The 20,430-nt window shown below is 39.3% G+C and overlaps 1 protein-coding gene across 2 annotated transcripts; it reads right to left on the reverse strand.

The window, feature by feature from the left end:
• Window positions 1-207: 207 nt before the first annotated feature.
• On the reverse strand, window positions 208-19,116 carry SRSF12 (serine and arginine rich splicing factor 12). Of its 2 annotated transcripts, XM_047760968.1 has the most exons (6): window positions 18,749-18,834; window positions 9,102-9,448; window positions 8,614-8,682; window positions 8,157-8,268; window positions 7,850-7,991; window positions 208-1,908 (listed from the first exon to the last, which is right to left on the reverse strand). In XM_047760968.1, the coding sequence occupies exons 5-6, from the start codon at window positions 7,978-7,980 to the stop codon at window positions 1,539-1,541; spliced, it is 501 nt and encodes a 166-aa protein (XP_047616924.1). In that variant the 5' UTR covers window positions 7,981-7,991; window positions 8,157-8,268; window positions 8,614-8,682; window positions 9,102-9,448; window positions 18,749-18,834; the 3' UTR covers window positions 208-1,538. The 2 variants fall into 2 exon arrangements, with proteins under 2 accessions (XP_047616924.1, XP_047616916.1); XM_047760960.1 differs by lacking the exons at window positions 8,614-8,682; window positions 9,102-9,448 and adding an exon at window positions 9,575-9,679 and having other exon boundaries at window positions 8,157-8,260; window positions 18,749-19,116.
• Window positions 19,117-20,430: the final 1,314 nt, after the last annotated feature.

Here is a 20,430-nt window from a genome sequence, read left to right on the forward strand (position 1 = left end):
TTGCTTTCTTCAGACTATCCTTTCAATTTTCAATGGTGCCACATAATTTTATAACTAAATTTTATTACATTCAAACACTTCAAAGAGCTATAGTTTTGAAATAAATTTTGCTATGATTAGAGAAAACCTATATTCAGAAAGTACAGTATACACGAATTTACAGTACTTGTCTAAATATTACCATCATATAAATTATTTTGTAAAGTTGTTTCTTAAACATAGGATGTAAAATGCAAAAAAAAGTGGAATTTGTATTCAAAACAAATAGAAGCAACATTGGCTCCTATATGCTAAAAATAGAAGACATTTTTTCCTGAAGCACTCTAGATACAAATATTAACTGTATGGGCTGAGAATTTTTAATTTTCAGTATAATTCAACAAGGTACACAAGCAGAACTCTATAAATATACCCCCTGTAATAATATGCAAAACCATTTTATCACAAATACTACCAAAACCCTCTGAAAAACAGAAACTACAAACACATTTTTTAAAGAAATTCTCGGTTTTAACCACTACAAAAGCAATGAATATCAATTCAGTTATTTGGCTTAAAAAAATGAAGGGCAGTGTAATGTAAATCCCAATACTGCAAAGTTGTTCTTTTGAGGATGCAGTCTTGAGTTTCTTAATACAAGGTACTAAACACTTTCAAAAATAAATAAGACTTACTCTATACAATTTAAAGCCTTGAGCTAGAGCTCTAAAAAGAAAATGTTAATAAGCAGTAGATGAAAAGTACATATGTAGAATTAATGGTATAAAATATGGTTTTTATACAAAATGTACCACTCTTCAAATGTATAAGGCTTAATATAATATTTTTGGAGTGTTGCACACAATGTTTAGAGTAGTCTCCAACCATTCAAAATTCAGTATTTTTAAAATGTTTTGATATTTCTGAAGTAAGTGAACGTGGTACAGGGTGCAATTTAATGTTAACTTATCTATACTGTTTCACCCAGTAAAAATAAAAACATTTTTGAGCTCAGGAAAGAATTATCTTTTGAATGCTTGATCTCTATATAACTAAGTGTTATTTTTAGAAATGTCAGATTTTTCTAATATGAACTAATTTGCATCAGGAATTGGTCCAAGTTTAAAGAGAAAAGACAAAGGAGATATAAGGTGTCAAATAGTTTTAAGTTTGCCCTATGCAATTATACAGTCTTAATTACTTTTTACATGAAAGTAAAGTGCTTTAAAGTAAAAAATACTTTCGTTATTATTACTAATACTTAATATCCAAGTTGAATTAGCTCCATTTTATCCATTTCCTTTAAAAAGTACTCTTCTGCTACAATGTAAACAAAAACGGTCCATAAAATGGGACATGACTCACATCATAATTTGTGGTGTGGACAAATCGAAAGCAAATCTTCATTAACCCAAGCTAGAGAGATTTTATTTCTTGCACATGCCCAAAGTAACTAATGCCAACTCACATTTTCTGTAGGCCTTAAAGAATTTTTATTTAACATAATGAGAGGTTTAATAACTTATATGAAAGACTACGTAGCACTGTTCTGTTGCTGTTCACCAACTGTTTTTATGACGATAACTCCGAGATCTGGAATGTGATCGAAAGTGAGAGTGTTTTGCCGTTTGTGCTTTAGTTTCAGAATTGGTATAGCCTTTGGGAGATTTACATGGGGATCTTGCTATGGAGTCAGAATGTCTTCCATGTGATCTTGATTTTGTTCCTGAGCTTGTCTGCTTTTGAGGTGAGCTGGACTGTGATTTTCCTATAGACTTGGACCTTTTTTGTAAGGACTTGGACCTTGACCGTCCTCTAGAACCAGAATTCCTTTTTGGAGTTCTTGACTGCCTTGCTGAGGTAGACCGCCTTGGGAGTGATTTGGAACGAGACTTAGACTGGCTGTAAGAACATCGCCTGTGTCGAGACCTGCAAACATCCATAATGTCAGAGTATATATTTCACACACAAAAAAAGTTAACGGGTTAGGAAACAACATTTCTAGGAACTTACATAGTTTATATATCAAATATGTTTTTACTGGAAAAGCGAAAAGAAACATTTCTAATTTTATTATATATGCTTTTGGTTCAAACTAAGTACAAGTTTGTAATATTTGACCAAAAGATTTTTACTTTGCTAGATATACCTTAAAATGTGAGTGAGTCAGTTCTGAAAAATATACTTATTTTGCATATTTAGTCTGGGCCACACAATTCCTAAAAGGTATGAAAATCAGAAGGGAAAAGAGATAAGAGACAAAGAAAATTATTTTATATTTATCAAATGATGTTTATCGAAACAAAAACCTAGATGTATGCAGGACTTCTGAGTCTTGCCATGATTGAGCAGCTTGTTCTAGACTAGCCTTCCCTTAGAAAAGAGCTATATAAAAAAGCTAGACACCATTTATAAAAACAACCATTTAGGGGCACTGGAGAATAACCAACACAAGCAGATTTTGAGGGGTTACAAACCACGGCTCCTCTCCTAAGACCATTTTCTAAACGCCAGGAAGGGGGAATTGAGCCCAACTAGAAAATGGCTATTATACTAAGCTGAAGAGACAGTGGTTAGAATTCAGGGCCACCAAAATGGCTAGGACTTGAGAGACAAAATCCCAGAGATGAGGAAATTGTAGACAACCACCCCCATTCCCCTGCTGAAATCTGCCTACAAATTCTCAAGCCACTGGCCATCTTCTAATTTGCAGGACAGGATCAAACTCCAAGAGATCAGCAAAAAAACAGTATCTGGAAGATTCAAGAAACGAGCTGAAATTTTCTTAGATACACAGTGCTGGTGAGAGAGGCTAGAATTCAAGCCCCCCAAAGGTCAAGGAGCTGTGAGTAATGACTCAGGCTTTCAGTTAAGAACACAGAAGGGCATTATCCCACAGGTGAGGATCATGCCCTAGGAGTAAGTGCACAGCTGAACTGGATCAGCCCTAACAACGCCTCAATCCAAGCCGTGAGAGGATGAAGATGATCTGCCATCCTCTGCCTGCTAGAAAGAAACACCTCTATTTGGAGAATGATAGCATCCAAAACCTCTCTAATTGTTCATCAATAATGTCCAACATTCAAAAAAAATTATGAGGTCTGTGAAAAACAGATAAAAATGACTAGAAGCTACGGAAAATAAAAGACAAAATAAACAGACTCAAAGCGCTTTAGATACAGGCATTATTCAGAAGAGTTTTAAAACTCTTACTACGATTAGCATATTCAAGAAAATAAGAGGAAAATACAGACAAAACATGAAAAACAGAGGATTTCAAGAGAATACTGGAATCTACAAAAAGAAACAAATGGACATTTTAGAATATCAAAACTATATGATATCTGAACTTAAAAAGTCATCAGATGGATTCAATAGCAATCTAGGAGTTCCTGCTGTGACTCAGTGGATTAAGGACCCATCATTGTCTCTGTGGGGATGTGGGTTTGATCCCTGGTCTTGCTCAGGGGGTTAAGGACCCAATGTTGCCCCAAACTGCAGTGTACGTCACAGATGCAGCTTGGATCTGGTATTGTCATGGATGTGGCGTAGACTGGCAGCTGCAGCTCTGATTCATTCCCTACTCTGAGATCTTCCATATGCCACAAATGTGGCCACCAAAAAAAAAAAAACAAACAAACAAACAAACAAACAAAAAAACCTTATTAGAAAAACATTATAGTGAAACACAACGAGAAAAAAAAATTTTTTGGGGGGGTCTTTTCTAGGGCTGCACCTGAGGCATACGGAGGTTCCCAGGTTAGGGGTCTAATCGGAGCTGTAGCCACCAGCCTACACCACGGCTACAGCAATGCAGGATCTGAGCCTTGTCTTCGACCTACACCACAGCTCACGGCAATGCCGGATCCTTATCCCACAGAGCAAGGCCAGGGATTGAATCCACATCCTCGTGGACGCTAGTCGGATTCGCTAACCATTGAGCGACAACAGGAACTCTGAGAAAAAATTTTTTAAGAAATCCAGAACAGGGGGTTCCTGTTGTGGTCAGCGGAAACGAATCCCGCTAGTACTGATGAGGATGCTGGTTCAATCCCTGGCCTAGCTCAGTGGGTAAGGGATCCAGCAATGCCATGAGCTGTGCTGTAGGCCAGCAAGTGTAGCTCTGATTCGACCCCTAGCCTGGGAACTTCCACATGCCACAGGCGCAGCCCTAAAAAGCAAAAAAAAAAAAAACAAAAAACAAAAAAAAATCCAGAACAGAGTATAAGTTATGTTGTACTCAGTCACACGCCTGAAGGAAAAATTGAGTAAGACAGAAGCAATATTTGAAGAAACAACAACCTAGAATTTTCCCAAAAACCAATGAAAAGCATAATAACTCACAAGGAACTCGGTAAACCTCAGGTAGAAGAGATGCAAAGAAAACTATGCTAGACATATCACAGTCAAATTGCTGAAAATCAAAGTCAGAGAAAAATCTGAAAACCTGCCAGAGAACAAAAGACTCATTACCTTCCAAGGAGCAACATTAAGAATGACTATGGGAGTTCGCGTCGTGGCACAGTGGTTAACAAATCTGACTAGGAACCATGAGGTTGCGGGTTCGGTCCCTGCCCTTGCTCAGTGGGTTAACGATCTGGCGTTGCTGTGAGCTGTGGTGTAGGTTGCAGACACGGCTCGGATCTGGTGTTGCTGTGGCTCTGGCGTAGGCCGGTGGCTATAGCTCCAATTGGACCCCTAGCCTGGGAACCTCCATATGCCGCGGGAGCAGCCCAAAGAAATAGCAAAAAGACAAAAAAAAAAAAAAAAGACTATGGATATCAGAACAATGCAATGACATTAAAGAAAGGGAAAAAGTTCCTGCCAACTTAACTCCTATTTCCCACAAAGTATCCTTCAAAAATCAATGTAAAATAAAGATGTTTTCAGATAAGCAAAAACTGAAAGAATCCACTGTCTTTAGACTTGTACTCTAAGAAATAGTAAAAATGCTTTAAGATGAAGGATAATAATCCCAGGTAGAAGCGTGGAACTACAGGAAGGAATATAGAGCAATAGAAAGCATAAATACACTGATCTAGAATACATTTTAGAATAAAAGCACAGTCTTTTTATTTTTCAAAAAGTACAGTTTTTTAAAGAATTTATTAAATTTCATTCCTGTTGTAGACAGCTGTAGAAAACAAAATGGAAAAATTTCCTTGGGGGGAAAAATCTAACACAGAAAAAAAAAAAGTATGCTATATTTGGACTAAAGACTGAGGGGCAATTTTACTATTTTTCAGGAATATTTAGGAATATGTACACATTCACTGACACAACTTCAATAAAGATTTATGGAATACCTAATATGAGTGAGGGACTAATGACTGTGCTGAGGATATAAGCATAAATAAGACAAAAGTTCTTGCTCTTCCAAGAGTTCAGTCTAGTGATAGCACTCAACAAGATATTTCCCATACCCACTAAAGGCAAAAGAAGAGACCTCTTTTCAGTCCAAGATAATACACTACATATACTGAATACACTTACATATGTTAGACATACATATTTTGATCTGTACACGCACACACAATCTGATCCTTATGAACCTTAAGAGCTAGGTAAGATTTGCATTCTCTATAATAATACAACTTTGCAAATGAAAAACCCTGAGGTCAGAGAGGTTAAGCAATGGTCTTATAACTAATAAAAAGCAGAATGGTCATGCAAGAAAATGTGGTTCTTTCTATTCCTTATACTCTATGATGATTGGGACAACTGACAGAAACTTTTTCGTTTTTCTCTAGGCAAGCAGTATACTTTACACCACTAGAAGGCAGAAAATGCTGTGAATATCCACTTTTTTAGATTAATGAGGAGAAAAAACTGAACTAAGGCTCTAATGCTTCTGTAAACAGCTTATATTCTTAATGAATCAGATGGGCAATTTTTTCCTCTTCTTTTACAAAATAAGTCTTTTTCACCAAGGCCAGTTTGTTAGGACAGTGCTGCTTTAGGTACAACATTACATCAACTTTGATTTTTGGTATATAAACCATTTATTCATTTATAGTAATGTGAGCTGCTGAACATCACTCTCACAATGTTCATGTCCTTTGCACTGGTATTGGTGTGGCTTTCCTATACTTATGGTAGGTAAAATTTCTTAATTTTTCTCACCATATTTTAGGTCCTAGAAATACAATTTGAATGTATCAGTATCAAAATCCCAAATAATCTATCAATAGGAAAATGGCTTTCTCTTAGTCATGGGACAAAATGGATTATTCTCCATAGATATGAGGGAGGTTTATATTCTTACACTATCAAAATATAATAAACAAATTAACGGAGTTCGAACTGTCCATGGCTCAGTGGTAACGAACCCAACTAGTATCCACAAAGACACGGGTTCGATCCCTGGCCTCGCTCAGTGGGTTAAAGGATCTGGCATTGCCTTGAGCTATGATATATTCGCAGATGTGGGCTTGGATCTGGCGTTGCTGTGGCTGTGGCCTAGGCCTGCAACTATAGCTCTGATTTAACCCCTAGCCTGGGAACCTCCATATGCCATGGGTGCGGCCCTAAAAAGATAGGAAAAGAAAAGAAAATTAAGTTCTAGAACACAATATGACTGTTCCTAAACATTTCTTCACAAATCTTGATGATGGCTCAATCCTGACCTGGGTTTTCTCTGCTTATAAAGGGAGCTTAAGGCTTCTTCCTACCTTCATGCCTCCTTAAGAATGAGCCAAAATTAAAGCATCTGGTTCACACCCAAGGAGAGGGACTAATCTGACATGTAAGATTCTAGGGCTCTGAATAGGCCACACTTTCTAGCAATCAGGATGTTAAAAAATCATAGAATGTGGGTGTGGTTCTCTTTCCTATCTTTTCTTTCCACTTGGCTGGAGGGATTGAAGCCAGCCCACTTCACAGTTTTATTTCCAGAACAAGGGACTTGGGGCAAAAACTCTCTGTCTGGCTCTGGTACACACATCCTATGTCGGGCTTTTTCCTGTTTAGGCTCTTGGAGTTTAGGAATGGAGGGACTGGTGTGAAAGAAAGCAGCTCTGGTGTGATCAGCTCTGATTTGAGGCTATGTTGTCCTACGCAGCTTAAGTGTACTACACGTGGTCCAGGAGAGCCAACTATTGTTACTCACGGAGAGGATACTAGTGTAAACGCTGATCACTCTTTAAAAACAGAATTCACCTTAAAATTCTACATGCCTATGAAAAAATTACAGCATTAAGACTAGATAAATAGAGTGTTTAAGCATTTGCACATGCTTATACAATTTCAATTATTATTCAAATAGCTTTACCAAGTAATTAATTTCCATTGTGATTTACTATTACTCCAACAGAAACAAACTCCTAGCAGGCAAAATAGTTGAGTTGCAAATATCTCTTTCCCTCCAAAATACTACTTTTATGTCTTCTTTCTACAATACCACCATATTTGGAATTTATTCTTGAAAATTATTTGCCTTTTATAAATATATTGAGTTATATTAATTTTAGTCAACTTCCTTTCCCAAGAGATTATACTATATTTCTTATGAGTTTCTAATCATCAGACCTCAAAATTCTTAATTTTGGGGTTCACTTAGGATAATTTTATTTTTTAAAATCCTCATTTGTCAAGGATACGTTTTTAAAATTTTTTGCTTTTTACTCAGTATATATTATCTTTCTATTAAGAAGGTTAAAGTCTGTCATGAAAACCGTGAAAAGTAGCTAACAAACTCAAGTTAAAATAATAACACATGATAAACAGAGAAGACCATATCTTTCTACAAAAGTTGATTCTTTATGTGTATTAAACAAAATGATTCTGGTGGCCTGGTTTTGAAAACTCTTTAAAATGCTTTCCAGAAATATGAGAAAATGAAGTTTTCAACCCTCTTGTATTCTGTACTCACTCTTTAAGGCTATCAGACCGCCGCCTATTTCTTCCCCAAGAAGAACTTCTACTTCGAGTTCTCCTTTGGCTAGGGCTTCTTGACCTCCTATGATCACTTGGAGAACAAGGGTGACGTTCTTTTGATTTCATTTGGCCTGGTGCTAGAATACGAAGTTCAAGATTTATAACTCATTACCCGAAAACCTCGATAAGTAAACCACTCAAATAGTTTTACATTCTGAAAGAATTTTAAATTAAAAAAAAATCTGTCATTGCTGAAACTGATTCTGCTGAGTAAACAAGATCTACTATTCAGTCACACTTACTTTTGCGATCACCTTGCGCAAACTGTATTTCAATCTGACGGCCACATACCCACTTTCTATTGAGGTTATATAGAGCATCTTCAGCATCACGAACATCTTCAAATATGACTAGCTGTTAAGGACACTTTGAACATCAGATATCAAGTAAAAATATTACTTTTAAAGAATTATTTACATGTGACATGAGTTATTAGGAAAAATAAGTTCAAGCTATTAAGCACACATATCCAATATAATATGAATAATCAGAAAAAATGTTACTTTTGTTATCAAAACAAATTCCCCATTATGATTTAGAAGAGGGAATATAAAAATAAGAACAGAAACAAATGTGTAACTGTATTTTTAATGTACACGTTAGCGCAGCTGTAATATGCATGTATAATTTGAAATACATTATGAGAAAATACATGTCCAACATTGGCTAGCATTATCAAATAAACTGTTTAGGACTCACTCCATTCTTTTAGGTAAAAGATTTATCCGGTCTTTCACTGAAAAAAATCAGCATGCAGAAGCCTTTAGTCTGAAATTAAAATTAAAAGGCCTTTTAAAATTAGGGGGAATTCTTATAAACAAAAGTGCACAAACATAAGTGAGCTAAAACATATATTCAAAACTAATCTGAACCTTTAAAAATGATCATACTTAACTCTGAACCTACTGCTTTAAAATACCTTTATGTTTTTATTACTTGGGATATAATTATAAAAGAAACACAAAAGTAATCTGTGAAAACCTGGAATTACATATATTGGTTCAGAATACCCCACTAAACTCCCATATCTGTATAAATTATATATTAAACCTCACTAAAATGGAAATAAACTATATAAAACTACTAAATAGCTGTATTTCCAAAGTTGTTCACTGGTTTAATTTTTTTTTAATAGAAAACAGAAAAAGCTCAAGTAATGCAATACGAAATGAGACTTTGGCAATTACCTCAATGTCACTTGATCTTGAACCTTGACCTTTATTCTTTAGGGCTTGCAAGATGGACTTTATAAGAGACGCAGTACCAACAAAATCAGACTTGGCTTTGACTCTGGAACTCTGAGTAAATGTAGGAAAGCCGAAGTCTCAACCTGGTGTTGGCTTTGTCTTTTGCTTGATAAAGACTTCCCCTCTTCCAGGTCTTTATATCTGTGTCCACCCTCCCTTTTTATTCCTTGATGCTTGAACTTTAGGTGCCTTTTGTCTCGCCTGCTCGGCTTATGCTTGGATTCTAGCTAACAGGTTGGTTCAAACTGAGGGGCTCTTGCCAGCTACTGTGGACTGCTTTAGATTTTCTGAGATAAAGAAATAAACACATTTAATTAGGCAATATTAGTCTCATAACATACGCTCCTGAATACATATATGTCTATGCACATGTATGCAGTCTATTCACATGGACTCAGTAAAATAAAGGATATTGAACATAAGCAAATCCTCTTGGGCGGCGGGTGTAGAAGTCAAGTGGAATGTAAACATCTACTATAGGGCCGTATCGACCAAACTCACGGCGCAAGTCCTCAGGCCTGAAGTGTTTTAGAAATAAGGCAAAGAAATATGAATAGCTGGATTAAAATAATTTGCCTACAGAAATCCAGTTGAAACCTTCAAAAGAAAATTATCTAAACTAGCATTATCTAAAATTCTCTCTCACAGGATCACCCAGGGTTTAAGAAAAGAAGGAAAACAGAAAGAAAACAACAAATTCTCAGGTCTCCTTTTTAGAGATTCTGATTCAGGAGGCCTGGAAATTTGTATTTTTACAAGCACTCCGGGTGGCTGATACGCTGAGACAGTCTGGGGAAACCGGTGACCCAGCACATCCACTTTTGAAAGTTTTTCCTATTACAAGACTTTTTAATTGTCAATATATAGAGTTCTATCTATTAATTACTTAATTAAGAATGCATTTGTTTGCCTCGCTATAATTTCACATAAAGTTGTTTTCAGACAGCAAGAACTAGATTCTAAAGAAGTTCTAAAATTATTCCTCATGCTTTAGAGAAAAATGGATGTTTTACTAATAAACATCAAGCAGAAATAACTCCATATTCTCGAATGTGACAAGTATTTTTGACTTACATGCCTTCTACTGTGATAGGTACTAAAGAGGGGATACCAAAGAAATACGTAGCATGACATTTGTCTTTATGGAGCTACAATTTAACTGAAGAGACAAGCTACTTAGCATTAATAGCTGACAATTACCGTACATACAGCCACTGTTCACCTTAAGACCACTTAGCTCCCAGAACAACCCTATGGTTATTTACAGATGAGGGCACAACAGATAAATGCACCTAAGGTCACCAAGCCAGCAAATGACAGAGCTGGAATCAAACTCCCACAGTCTGACACTAGTCTGGGTTCTTAACGACTATACCCTACCACCTTTTGGAGATTTTAGAGGTTCAAGATCAAGCTATGAGCACAAAACATGACTTAGATGATGAGTATTTTAAAACATACTGTGCAGAAAAAAAGACCCAAAGATGGCTGCTAAGCTTTTAACTTGAGCAAGTGGAAGATGGTGTCCATGACAAAAATGAGACAGCTGGAAAAGAGAATTAGATTGAAGAGAGAAGACAGAGGCAAAAAAAGAAACTTTCTGTTTTAGAAATGCCAAATTTCAGGTGATGGTGGAACATCCCGAAGAATTCCGTAAGCAAATGAAAATTGTGATTATACCAATTATACTAATTTTATTTTCTTCTTAAGACTGGAAGTCAGTGATTAAAGCTAGAGATATGGATTTAGGAGTTATTACGTAAAGATTCAACTAACATTGACTAAGTGGCCACTATATACAAGGCAGTGCAGTAGACACCATGACCAAGTTTATTACACTTTTATTATTATCATTTCATTTAATACTCACTATAACATTTAACTGTATGCCTTCCCTGAAAGACTATTAACTTTAGTTAGAGGACAGTGACAATGTCTTTTTTTTTTTTTTTTCCATTTATTCATTCAACAAATGCTTACTGAGTCCATAATATGGGCCAGGCTCTAGGAATATGGTGGAGAACAAGTAAAATACAATTCCTGTTCCCATAAAACACAGACTATAGGGTAAAGATTCTCAGCCACACCTGAATATTCAAATTATCTGCGGAGACGTTATAGAAACAGGCCTTCCAGCCTGAAACATTAATCCTTGACTTAATTAGTACTTCCCACAGTGAGCCCCAGTTATGTTTAATTTTTTAAGGGTTTCACAGGCAAGTGTGAGGCTCAGTGGTTGAGAATCACTTCTACAGCAGGGACTTCACCAGTATATCTCAGTACATAGCACAGGTGCATGGTACACAGTAGGTGCTCGACATACATTTGCTGTATTAATGAGGGCAGAACACATTATCGTTACCATTTAACAGTCAAGGAAACTATGAGTGAGAGCAGTTCCCTTGCCCAGAAGTGCACCCAGCCAGTAGCAAAGCTAAAATTGAACGAAAGTCTGCAGAGGCAACCAATCCCCTCTATTAAGTGTGAGTGGCTGACAGTTAAAGGATCCTGGGTAATACAAAGAAGGAGGCTGGAACAATGTGTGTCACACAGGCTTGGAGTCCCAGAAGTCTGAAGAAACAAAGCTTCTCAAAATAGCTGGCTCCCATTCACTGTCTCCACTCCCTCACCTGTCAGCTGTAGTTTTGTTTCATTTACTTTTTTATTTTTGGTGTGATCTATTTTGACATGCATAAATGTATAGAGATAATAAAACAAACACCCATATATCCACCATCAATATTTATCATATCTAAATACTTGCCATATTTCTGTAATTTTTAGTAGATTTTAAGAAATAAAGATATATTCTTCTACCTTAGAAACAATCATTGGTGTTTCTCATTCCTCTGCATAACTTTTTATTTCTACTGTAAATGCATATAAACGGTATTTGTGAGATTCTGCACCTTGCCTTTTCCTCTCTTGAGATTTCTCCACATAGCTCTAGTTCATGCATTCTAACCTTGTATTGCTATTGTTGTGAATAAACCACAAGTTATTCACACAGCTTTATGGGGATGAATATTTAAGATGCTCCCTTTTCTGGGTTGTGGTGCACATTATGATGCATGTGCTTCCTAGAGCTCTTGCAGAGTTCTCCGAGATGTACCACTAACAATGAAATTGCCGGACTGGAGAGTATACCTCTCTTCAGCTTCATTACATGTTCTCCAAAGTGGCCAAATCGACTTACACTCCTTAAAACACATATCAGAATTCCTGAAGATCCAACTCCTCATTAACATCTTTTAATCCTTGCCATTCTGAAGCATATAAACTGAATGAGTATTTTTAATTTTAGACATTTAAGTGGGTGTTAAGTGGAATCTCACCGTGGTTTGAATGTGCATTTCCCCAGTGACAAATATGCTAATTGGACATTCATACATTTTTTTGTGAAATTTCTGAGCTTTTGGCCCTTTTTTTTTTTTTTTTGCTATTTCTTGGGCCGCTCCCGCGGCATATGGAGATTCCCAGGCTAGGGGTTGAATCGGAGCTGTAGCCGCTGGCCTATGCCAGAGCCACAGCAACGCGGGATCCGAGCCGCGTCTGCAACCTACACCACAGCTCACGGCAACGCCGGATCGTTAACCCACTGAGCAAGGTCAGGGATCGAACCCGCAACCTCTTCCTCGTCGGATTCGTTAACCACTGCGCCACGATGGGAACTCCCTTTTGGCCCATTTTTAATAATAATGTTTGTCTTTTTATTCAGTAAAAGTTCATTATCATTTTGAGAAAAAGTCCTTTGTGAGATATATGTTTTGTGAATATTTTCTTCCAGTCTTTGGCTTGCTTATTTACTCTCTTAGCGGTTTGTTTTTTTTTTTTTTTTTTTTTTTTTTTTGCTTTTTAGGGCTGCACCTGTGGCATGTGGAGGTCCCCAGGCCAGGGGTCTAATCAGAGCTACAGCTTCCGGCCTACACCACAGCCACAGCAATGCGGGATCCGAGCCACATCTGCAACCTACACCACAGCTCACAGCCAACACCAGGTCCTTGACCTACTGAGCGAGGCCAGGGATCGAACCCACAACCTCATGGTTCCTAGTCAGATTCATTTCCACTGTGCCATGACGGGAACTCCTCTTAGTGGTATTTTTTAATGAATAAAAATTTTAATTTTGGTGAAATCTAATTTATTAATATTCTTTTTTTTATGTTACTTTCTTTGTCCTATAAGAAATGTCTGCCTATTCCCAAGTCATGAAAATATTCTCCAATGCTTTCTTTCTAAAAGCTTTACAATTTCATCTTTTACATTTCAATTGATGATGCACTTCGAATTATGTGAAGCAGAGGCTGCAGTATATTTTTTTTCTATATGGTTATCCAGTTGTTACAGCACCATTTGTTGAGAAGACTTTCCCTTCTCTGATGGCTTTAGTGTCTCTGTCAAAAATCAGTTGACTCACGGAGTTCCCGTAGTGGCTCAGTGGTTAATCCGACTAGGAACCATGAGGTTTTGGGTTCCATCCCTGGCCTTGCTCAGTGGGTTAAGGATCTGGCATTGCCGTGAGCTGTGGTGTAGGTTGCAGATGCAGCTGGGATATGGCGTTGCTGTGGCTCTGGCGTAGGCTGGCGGCTACAGCTCCGATTAGACCCCTAGCCTGGGAACCTCCATATGCCGCAGGAACGGCCCAAGAAATGGCAAAAAGACAAAAAAAAAAAAAAAGCAGTTGATTTTATAAATGTGGATTATTTATGGACTCTCTGTTCTATTAATCTATTTATCTGCCCTTAGACCAATATCAAACTGTCTTGACCACTGTAACTTTTTAGTACATTTTTAAGTCAGTGGGTATACATCTTCCAGTTTCAATAACCTTTTTCAAAATTATTCTGGTGGAATTCCCATTGTGGGTCAGCAGGCTAAGGACCTGACATGGGGTTCATGAGAATGTGAGTTCAATCCCTGACCTCACTCAGTGGATTAAGCATCTGGCACTGCTGAAAGTTGTGGAGTAGGTCACAGATGTGGCTTGGATCCGGTGTTGCACTGGCTGTGGTGTAGACTGTAGCTATAGCTCCAATTCAACCTCTAGCCCTGGGAACTTCCATATGCTGCAATTTGGCCTTAAAAAAAAGGAAAATTAATTAAAAATCTTTTGGCTATTCCAGATCCTCTGCATATTAATAAATTTTAGAATTTATTAGTTTCTACTTTTTTAAAAGCCTCTGATCAGGAATGTCTTGAATCTATAATATAATCAATTGGAGGACAACTGATAACCTACAATATTTTGTCTTCCAACCTAAGAACATAGTATAACTATCAATTTACGTTGGTCTTTGATTTCTCTTGGCAACATGTTGTAATTTTCAAGATTTTTAAAATTATAGTTGATTTACAATGTATGTTGTAATTTTCAGTACAAGTTTTTACATTTTTGTGAAACTTGTTCCTAAGTATATTTTTTGATACTAAGGTAAGTGGAATTTTAAAAATATTTCATTATTTGTTTGCTGTTAGTATAGAGAAACAGAAGTTTACTTTGTATCCTGATAACTCACTAAAACATCAATTACTGTAGCCTTATGTAAACAAAAATGTCACCTAAGAATAGGGACAGGTTACCTTTATCATTTTTTTTTTTTTTTGGCCATGTTTGCGGCATGCATAATTTGCTGGGCCAGGGATTGAACCCTTGCCACAGAAGCGATCCAAGCTGCTGCACTGACAACACTGGATCCTTAACCCGCGGAGCCACATTCGAACCACTATAATTTTTATGTCTTTATTTTTCTTGCTTTGTTGCACTGGTTAGGATCTGCAATAGAAATTCCTGTTGTGGTTCAGCGGAAATAAATCTGACCAGTATCTGTGAGGATGCAGGTTCCATCCCTGGCCTTGCTCAGTGGGTTAAGGATCCAGCTTTGCTGTGAGCTGTGGAGTAGGCCAGCAGCTACAGCTCCTATTCGACCCCTCGCCTAGGAACCTCCATATGCTTTAGGTGTGGCCCTAAAAAGATCAAAAAAAAAAAAAAAGAAAAGAAAGAAAGAAAGAACAGAAAGGATCTGCAATAAAATGCTGAATGGAGATTTTGAGACTGGACATTCTTGTTGTGTTCTGCTCTTAAGGGGAAAGTATTCAGTTTCATCATTAAGTATGTTATTAGCTATATGTTTTTTATAGATGTCCTTTATGAAGTTGAGGAAATTCCCTTCTATTCCTAGTTTGTTGAGACTTATCATGAATCTTGCTGGATTTTGTTTAATGCTTTTTCTACATCACCACTGATATCAATATAAATGTAGCTTCATATACATGTAACCAAAGAATGCTACTAAGCACATATCAGAGAAGTACTTGATCGGTGCTCCCCAACCTACCATGATTTTAAGCATCAAAATGAAATTACTCTATACAGTAAAAAAGCAAAGACTTAAAACGAATATTCTTCCTGATCCACATCTTGCTTCACCAGTGAAAAGAAATGTAACACAAATTATAAAACTGTAAAATCCTTCTTTTTTCCTTTTTTTTGGTTGTGCCCATGGCATGTGGAAATTCCAGGGTCAGGGTTAGAACCCTGCCACTGCAGCAACCCAAGCCACAGCAGTGACAATGCCAGATCCTTAACCCACTGTGCCACTAGGGAACTCCATAAAATGCATTTTCAAATCTTTCTTTAGTTCTTGGGTTCAATTTCATTCCTAACAAATTTTATGTTAACCTATAATGTGTTTGAATTTCTTATGCTTTATCATATATATTAAGATGTCCACTTTAAATAAAATTTGGGTCTGTTATAAAACTAACATTAAATAAAACCTGGAAACAGGATTTAAAAAAAAAAAAAACCACTCAATGAAGTTCCCATCGTGGCACAGCGGAAATGTATCTGACTAGGAACCATGAGGTTGCAAGTTTGATCCTTGGCCTTTGTCAGTGGGTTAAGGACCTGGCGTTGCTGAGCTGTGGTGAAGGTCACAGATGCAGCTCAGATCTGGCATTGCTGTGGCTGTGGCGTAGGCCAGTAGCTACAGCTCCGATTACACCCCTAGCCTGGGAACTTCCATATGCCATGGGTATGGCCCTAAAAAGCAAAACAAAACAAAACAAACAAAACCCACTCAAATGGATTTCTTTCCAGGCTCATTTTCCATACATAGTTTTTTTTTTTCTTTCTTCATTTTTTACGTAATTGAAATCATACTGCACATATAATTTTATACTGTTTTTTAAACATTTCTCCCAGTAATTTTATGAGCATACCAAATGCTAAAGTTAATTATAAACATGCCTAGGTGTCATGTTGCTAGATAACTTACACTATATGCCACCTTCTACAAAAAAGCTATTAACTGAGGTTACATGTCATGACTCCTCTCATAACACTACTCAACAGCTGTGCAGTTTTAGGCAAGATCCTTAATCTCTCTAAACCTCAGATTCTTATCCGTTATGTAAGGTTACTGAAAATTTAATAAGATAATACATGCAAAGTTTTTAGTACAGTGTCTGACACACAATGAGTACTCAACAAACATTAGCAATTATTATAATTTCATTAATACAAACCTCCTAGATTTTGACTGTCCCCCAATGGCACTGCTAGAAAGTGGTGGAAAAAAAATGAAAAATAAATCAATAAATCTCAATCGCCAGTCTTGATTATCTAGATCAGAGGCCATGTATCACCTGCACATATGTTTTATGTGGCCAGCATGATGTTTAAAATGTTAAAATATGAAACTGTCAATATTTTACAGCGTTTAAATCTACAAAAGTGGGAATTTCATATGATTCAACTTAATATATGCCAACATTTTTAAACAGCGTTTACACAGACAAAATATAGACTTCTGACTTCTTTTGAAAATTAAGATGTGGCAACAAGTTCAAGTGCCTACCTAGTAGTTACCAGCTGAAACTTGGTAGCAGCCCTTGTCCCCTTGAGATGGCACCGGTTCTTTTCTATTTGCCACAGTCCACACCATCCTATCATGCCATAACTTGACAATTTATTCATATTACCTGGCTGGCCCCCGTGGCACATTAGAATTGGAAACCTTTCATTCTTTGTTGTAGACACATTGGAGAGGCTTGAGTTTATTCAATATTCTAGTAGTATCTTTTTTTTTTGTCTTTTTGCCTTTTCTAGGGCGCTCCTGCAGCATATGAAGGTTCCCAGGCTAGTGGTCCAATCAGAACTGTAGCCACAGCCACAGCAAAGCGGGATCGGAGCCGCAGCTGCAACCTACACCATAGCTCATGGCAACGCCGGATCCTTAACCCACTGAGCAAGGCCAGGGATCGAACCCGCAACCTCATGGTTCCTAGTCGGATTAGTTAACCACTGAGCCACGACGGGAACTCCTCTAGTAGTCTTTTTAACGGTGGGAATTTTTTTTTTTAACTTTACCCAAGTTATAAATTTTGCCTGTTTTGTAATGTAATGTATTGATAAACAGGTTGAGAGAAGAAATATAAGCAGAGGCATCTTTTGGAGGTTAATTAAGGTATATTAACTCACAGTCTATAGTTGTGACACATGTAATAGCAGGGCTCAAATTTTTAAACCGTTAACATTCACTTCTCAAAGGTAAATCATGATGATTACTCCTGATAGCTCTGGATTCAAGGGCTCCAATATATTTCTAGCCGTGAAACCCCGGGTTAAATCACTAAAACTGAGTTTTAGCTTTCCCTTGTGTATAATAAAATAATCTTGCATATATATAATGACTGGGGTCAGGGGGGCCTGGGGAGTAAATTAAGTATAAACCCAGTGATATGAAAATGTCTATTAATGCCCCTTACCCCAATGCCCCCCGCATTCCTTCTGGCTCCTAGTGAGGGAGGAAGACACTGCTATATGAAGTCATTTCTTAAGATCTACATTTAGGTACCACATCGAATGAATTCTCCAAGGGCGGGGGGGTGGTGCTGAGAGCATCAGAATTGACCAGAGAAGTCTATCCAAACCATTATGATGGATGTTTATATTGCACTCAGAACTTTAAAGAAAACCATATAAACCTCAATCACTGAAGTTATATAGTATCCTTTTGTACATACTATAAAATTGTGCAACATATAAAATTTAACCAGCACCACCTGTAAGTAGACAAGACCACTTACTACTGGGAAAGGGAATCGCAAGGCCCAAGGTGCGCATTATTCTGTAACACGTCCTCACCATCCCCAATTCCTTCCCATCTAGGCGGTAAGACCCGCGGCTTTATCCCGGTACGGCGACAAAGGGACTGAGATGCAGGCACCCGCCTGAGGAAAACACGCGGAGCCCGAGGCGGGGAGGAAGCCGGGTTCCCAGGCAAGGGGCAGCCAGCACCCCGGCGGTCCTCGCAGAGGGGATGGGCACCGGCCGGCCCGAGGGGCCGGGACGCGGTGCTGCGCCGGGGCGGAACGCCAGCCTGGAGGGCGGAGGCGCCAGTCCCGCCCAGGCCCCGAGTAGCGCGAGCGCTTCCACTGGCCCCAGGAAGAGCTCTTCCGCCGGGAGCCTCGGCCTGGCCGGCGGAGAGCTGCGGGGCAGATTTGCCAAGCCGCTGCCAGGCTCCGCGCCGCGGCCGGTACCCGCCCCTCCCCCGCGCCCAACCTGCGGCCCCTCCGCTGCTCACCTGGTGGCGTCCGCGACGTTCCTGACGAACAGGGACGTGTTGGGAGGCCTCGTGTAGCGAGACATGACCACTACCTCCGTTCCCTCCGGGTCTGCCCGCAGCCACCGGGCTCACTCCGTCTCCCGCCGCCGCCACAGCAGCTCCGCCCGCCCCCAGCACGACCCCCTCCCCTCAGCTTCGGCCCCACCAGCGCGCAGCCGCAGAGGCGGGCGCAGGGGGAGCGCGGTGCCGCGCGAGTCGTCCGTGGACCACGCGAGGGAGGGGGCGGGGCCGGGGGCGGGGCCGAGGAGATCCGGGGAAGGGGAAACGCGGGGTCCTGGGATTCTCGGCAACCTGAGATGGGGGCGGCTGGGGATGCCTGGCGGAGGAGATTGCGGAAGGGGTGGGACGGAGGTCCCAGTTCGAATGGGATTCTCGGAAGCGGGAGGCTGGGGTCAGAGCGTCCGAGCTGGGCAGAGACTACAGGGGTCCTAGGGGCTGAGGCGGAGGGCCCGGGGCTATCATCCAGAGAGAGGGTGTCGAGAGTGGGTGGATTGTGAAGTGAAGGCTCGGTTCAACTGCGCAACAGCCTAGGGGCCACTGGGGCCTTCATTCTTGCAACCTTAGCCCAAGACCTTGGCAGTTCCGCCTCTTGCCCCGTATTAGTGTTGAAACTCATAGGCTTTCTAACTGTAAGGATTTTTTTTTTTTTTTTTTTTTTGGTTTTCGGTTTGTTTTGATTCTTCATCCATTATTCGTTTAGGATACAGCATTCAGCTGTGGGTACGTTCATTTAGATGTTTATTGAGCACCTGCTATGCAACAGGGAATTTTCTAAGTGTGAGACAGAGCAACAAACAAGAGGTCAAGTCCCAGACCTCATAGGGCTTTTTTTTTTTTTTTTTAGCTCTTCCTGGCGTCTGGAAATTCCCAGACCAGGAATCAAACCCAAGCCACAGCAGCGACCCAAGATGGTGCAGGGACAATGCTGGATCCTTAATCCACTTGTGCTATAAGGGTTTACATTCTTGAGAGAAGGCCAGACAATAATGGTGTAGAAGAAAGCAAAGAAAATTGCAGAGGCAATTAAGCAAATTTAAATGATCCTCTCCCTCTCTTTCCAAAATGTAGCACGTCCCTTTCTAGTTGCATCCCTTTCTAGTTATCCTCCTGCCTTCACATTTGTTCTTTTGATCTGGACAACTCCTTACCTGTAGGACTGTAACCAGGTGACTTGTAATCATTAATCGCCCCCTTTTCATTCTCAGAAGTGGTGGATTTTGGAGGGTAAATAATATGATCATCCTACCTAGCCCGCAGCTGTCTCAAAGACTGTGAGAGTCTGCCAGGGTCTGGAGATGCCTCTGGAACAGTGGCCATTCATCCAAAAAGTGATTGCTATGGCATAGCAAGCTCAGGACTAGACTGGGGCTGTAAGAGGGGAGAGGGATGTTCTTGTTCTCATGAAGCTTACAATTTGGTAGAGAAGCAGAATCTGATTATCACACTAATAAAGGTACAAATTATGCTAAGGGCTATGAAATGAGTTGTATGCTGCCAAGAGGGGACCTAATGGGGGCTGGCAAGCAGGGCTAGAGGGTCCTTGAACTTTTCCCTGAAGAAATCTTGGAGAGCTATTTGAAGAAGGAAGAGCAATTCACACACTGGAACAGCATGTGCAAAGGCTTTGAGGCAATACAGGA

The sequence above is a fragment of the Phacochoerus africanus genome, chromosome 2, assembly GCF_016906955.1.
Source record: "Phacochoerus africanus isolate WHEZ1 chromosome 2, ROS_Pafr_v1, whole genome shotgun sequence".
NCBI lineage: Eukaryota > Metazoa > Chordata > Mammalia > Artiodactyla > Suidae > Phacochoerus > Phacochoerus africanus.

Excerpts from the sequence above, each read along its gene's own strand:
- SRSF12 (XM_047760960.1), bottom strand. The coding sequence starts at position 18,813 with ATGTCTCGCTACACGAGGCCTCCCAACACGTCCCTGTTCGTCAGGAAC. Across the intron at positions 9,680-18,748 it reads AACGTCGCGGACGCCACCAG|GCCTGAGGACTTGCGCCGTG; the intron begins GTGAGCAGCGGA and ends AAAACACTTCAG. Across the intron at positions 7,992-8,156 it reads TGCGCAAGGTGATCGCAAAA|CACCAGGCCAAATGAAATCA; the intron begins GTAAGTGTGACT and ends TTCGTATTCTAG.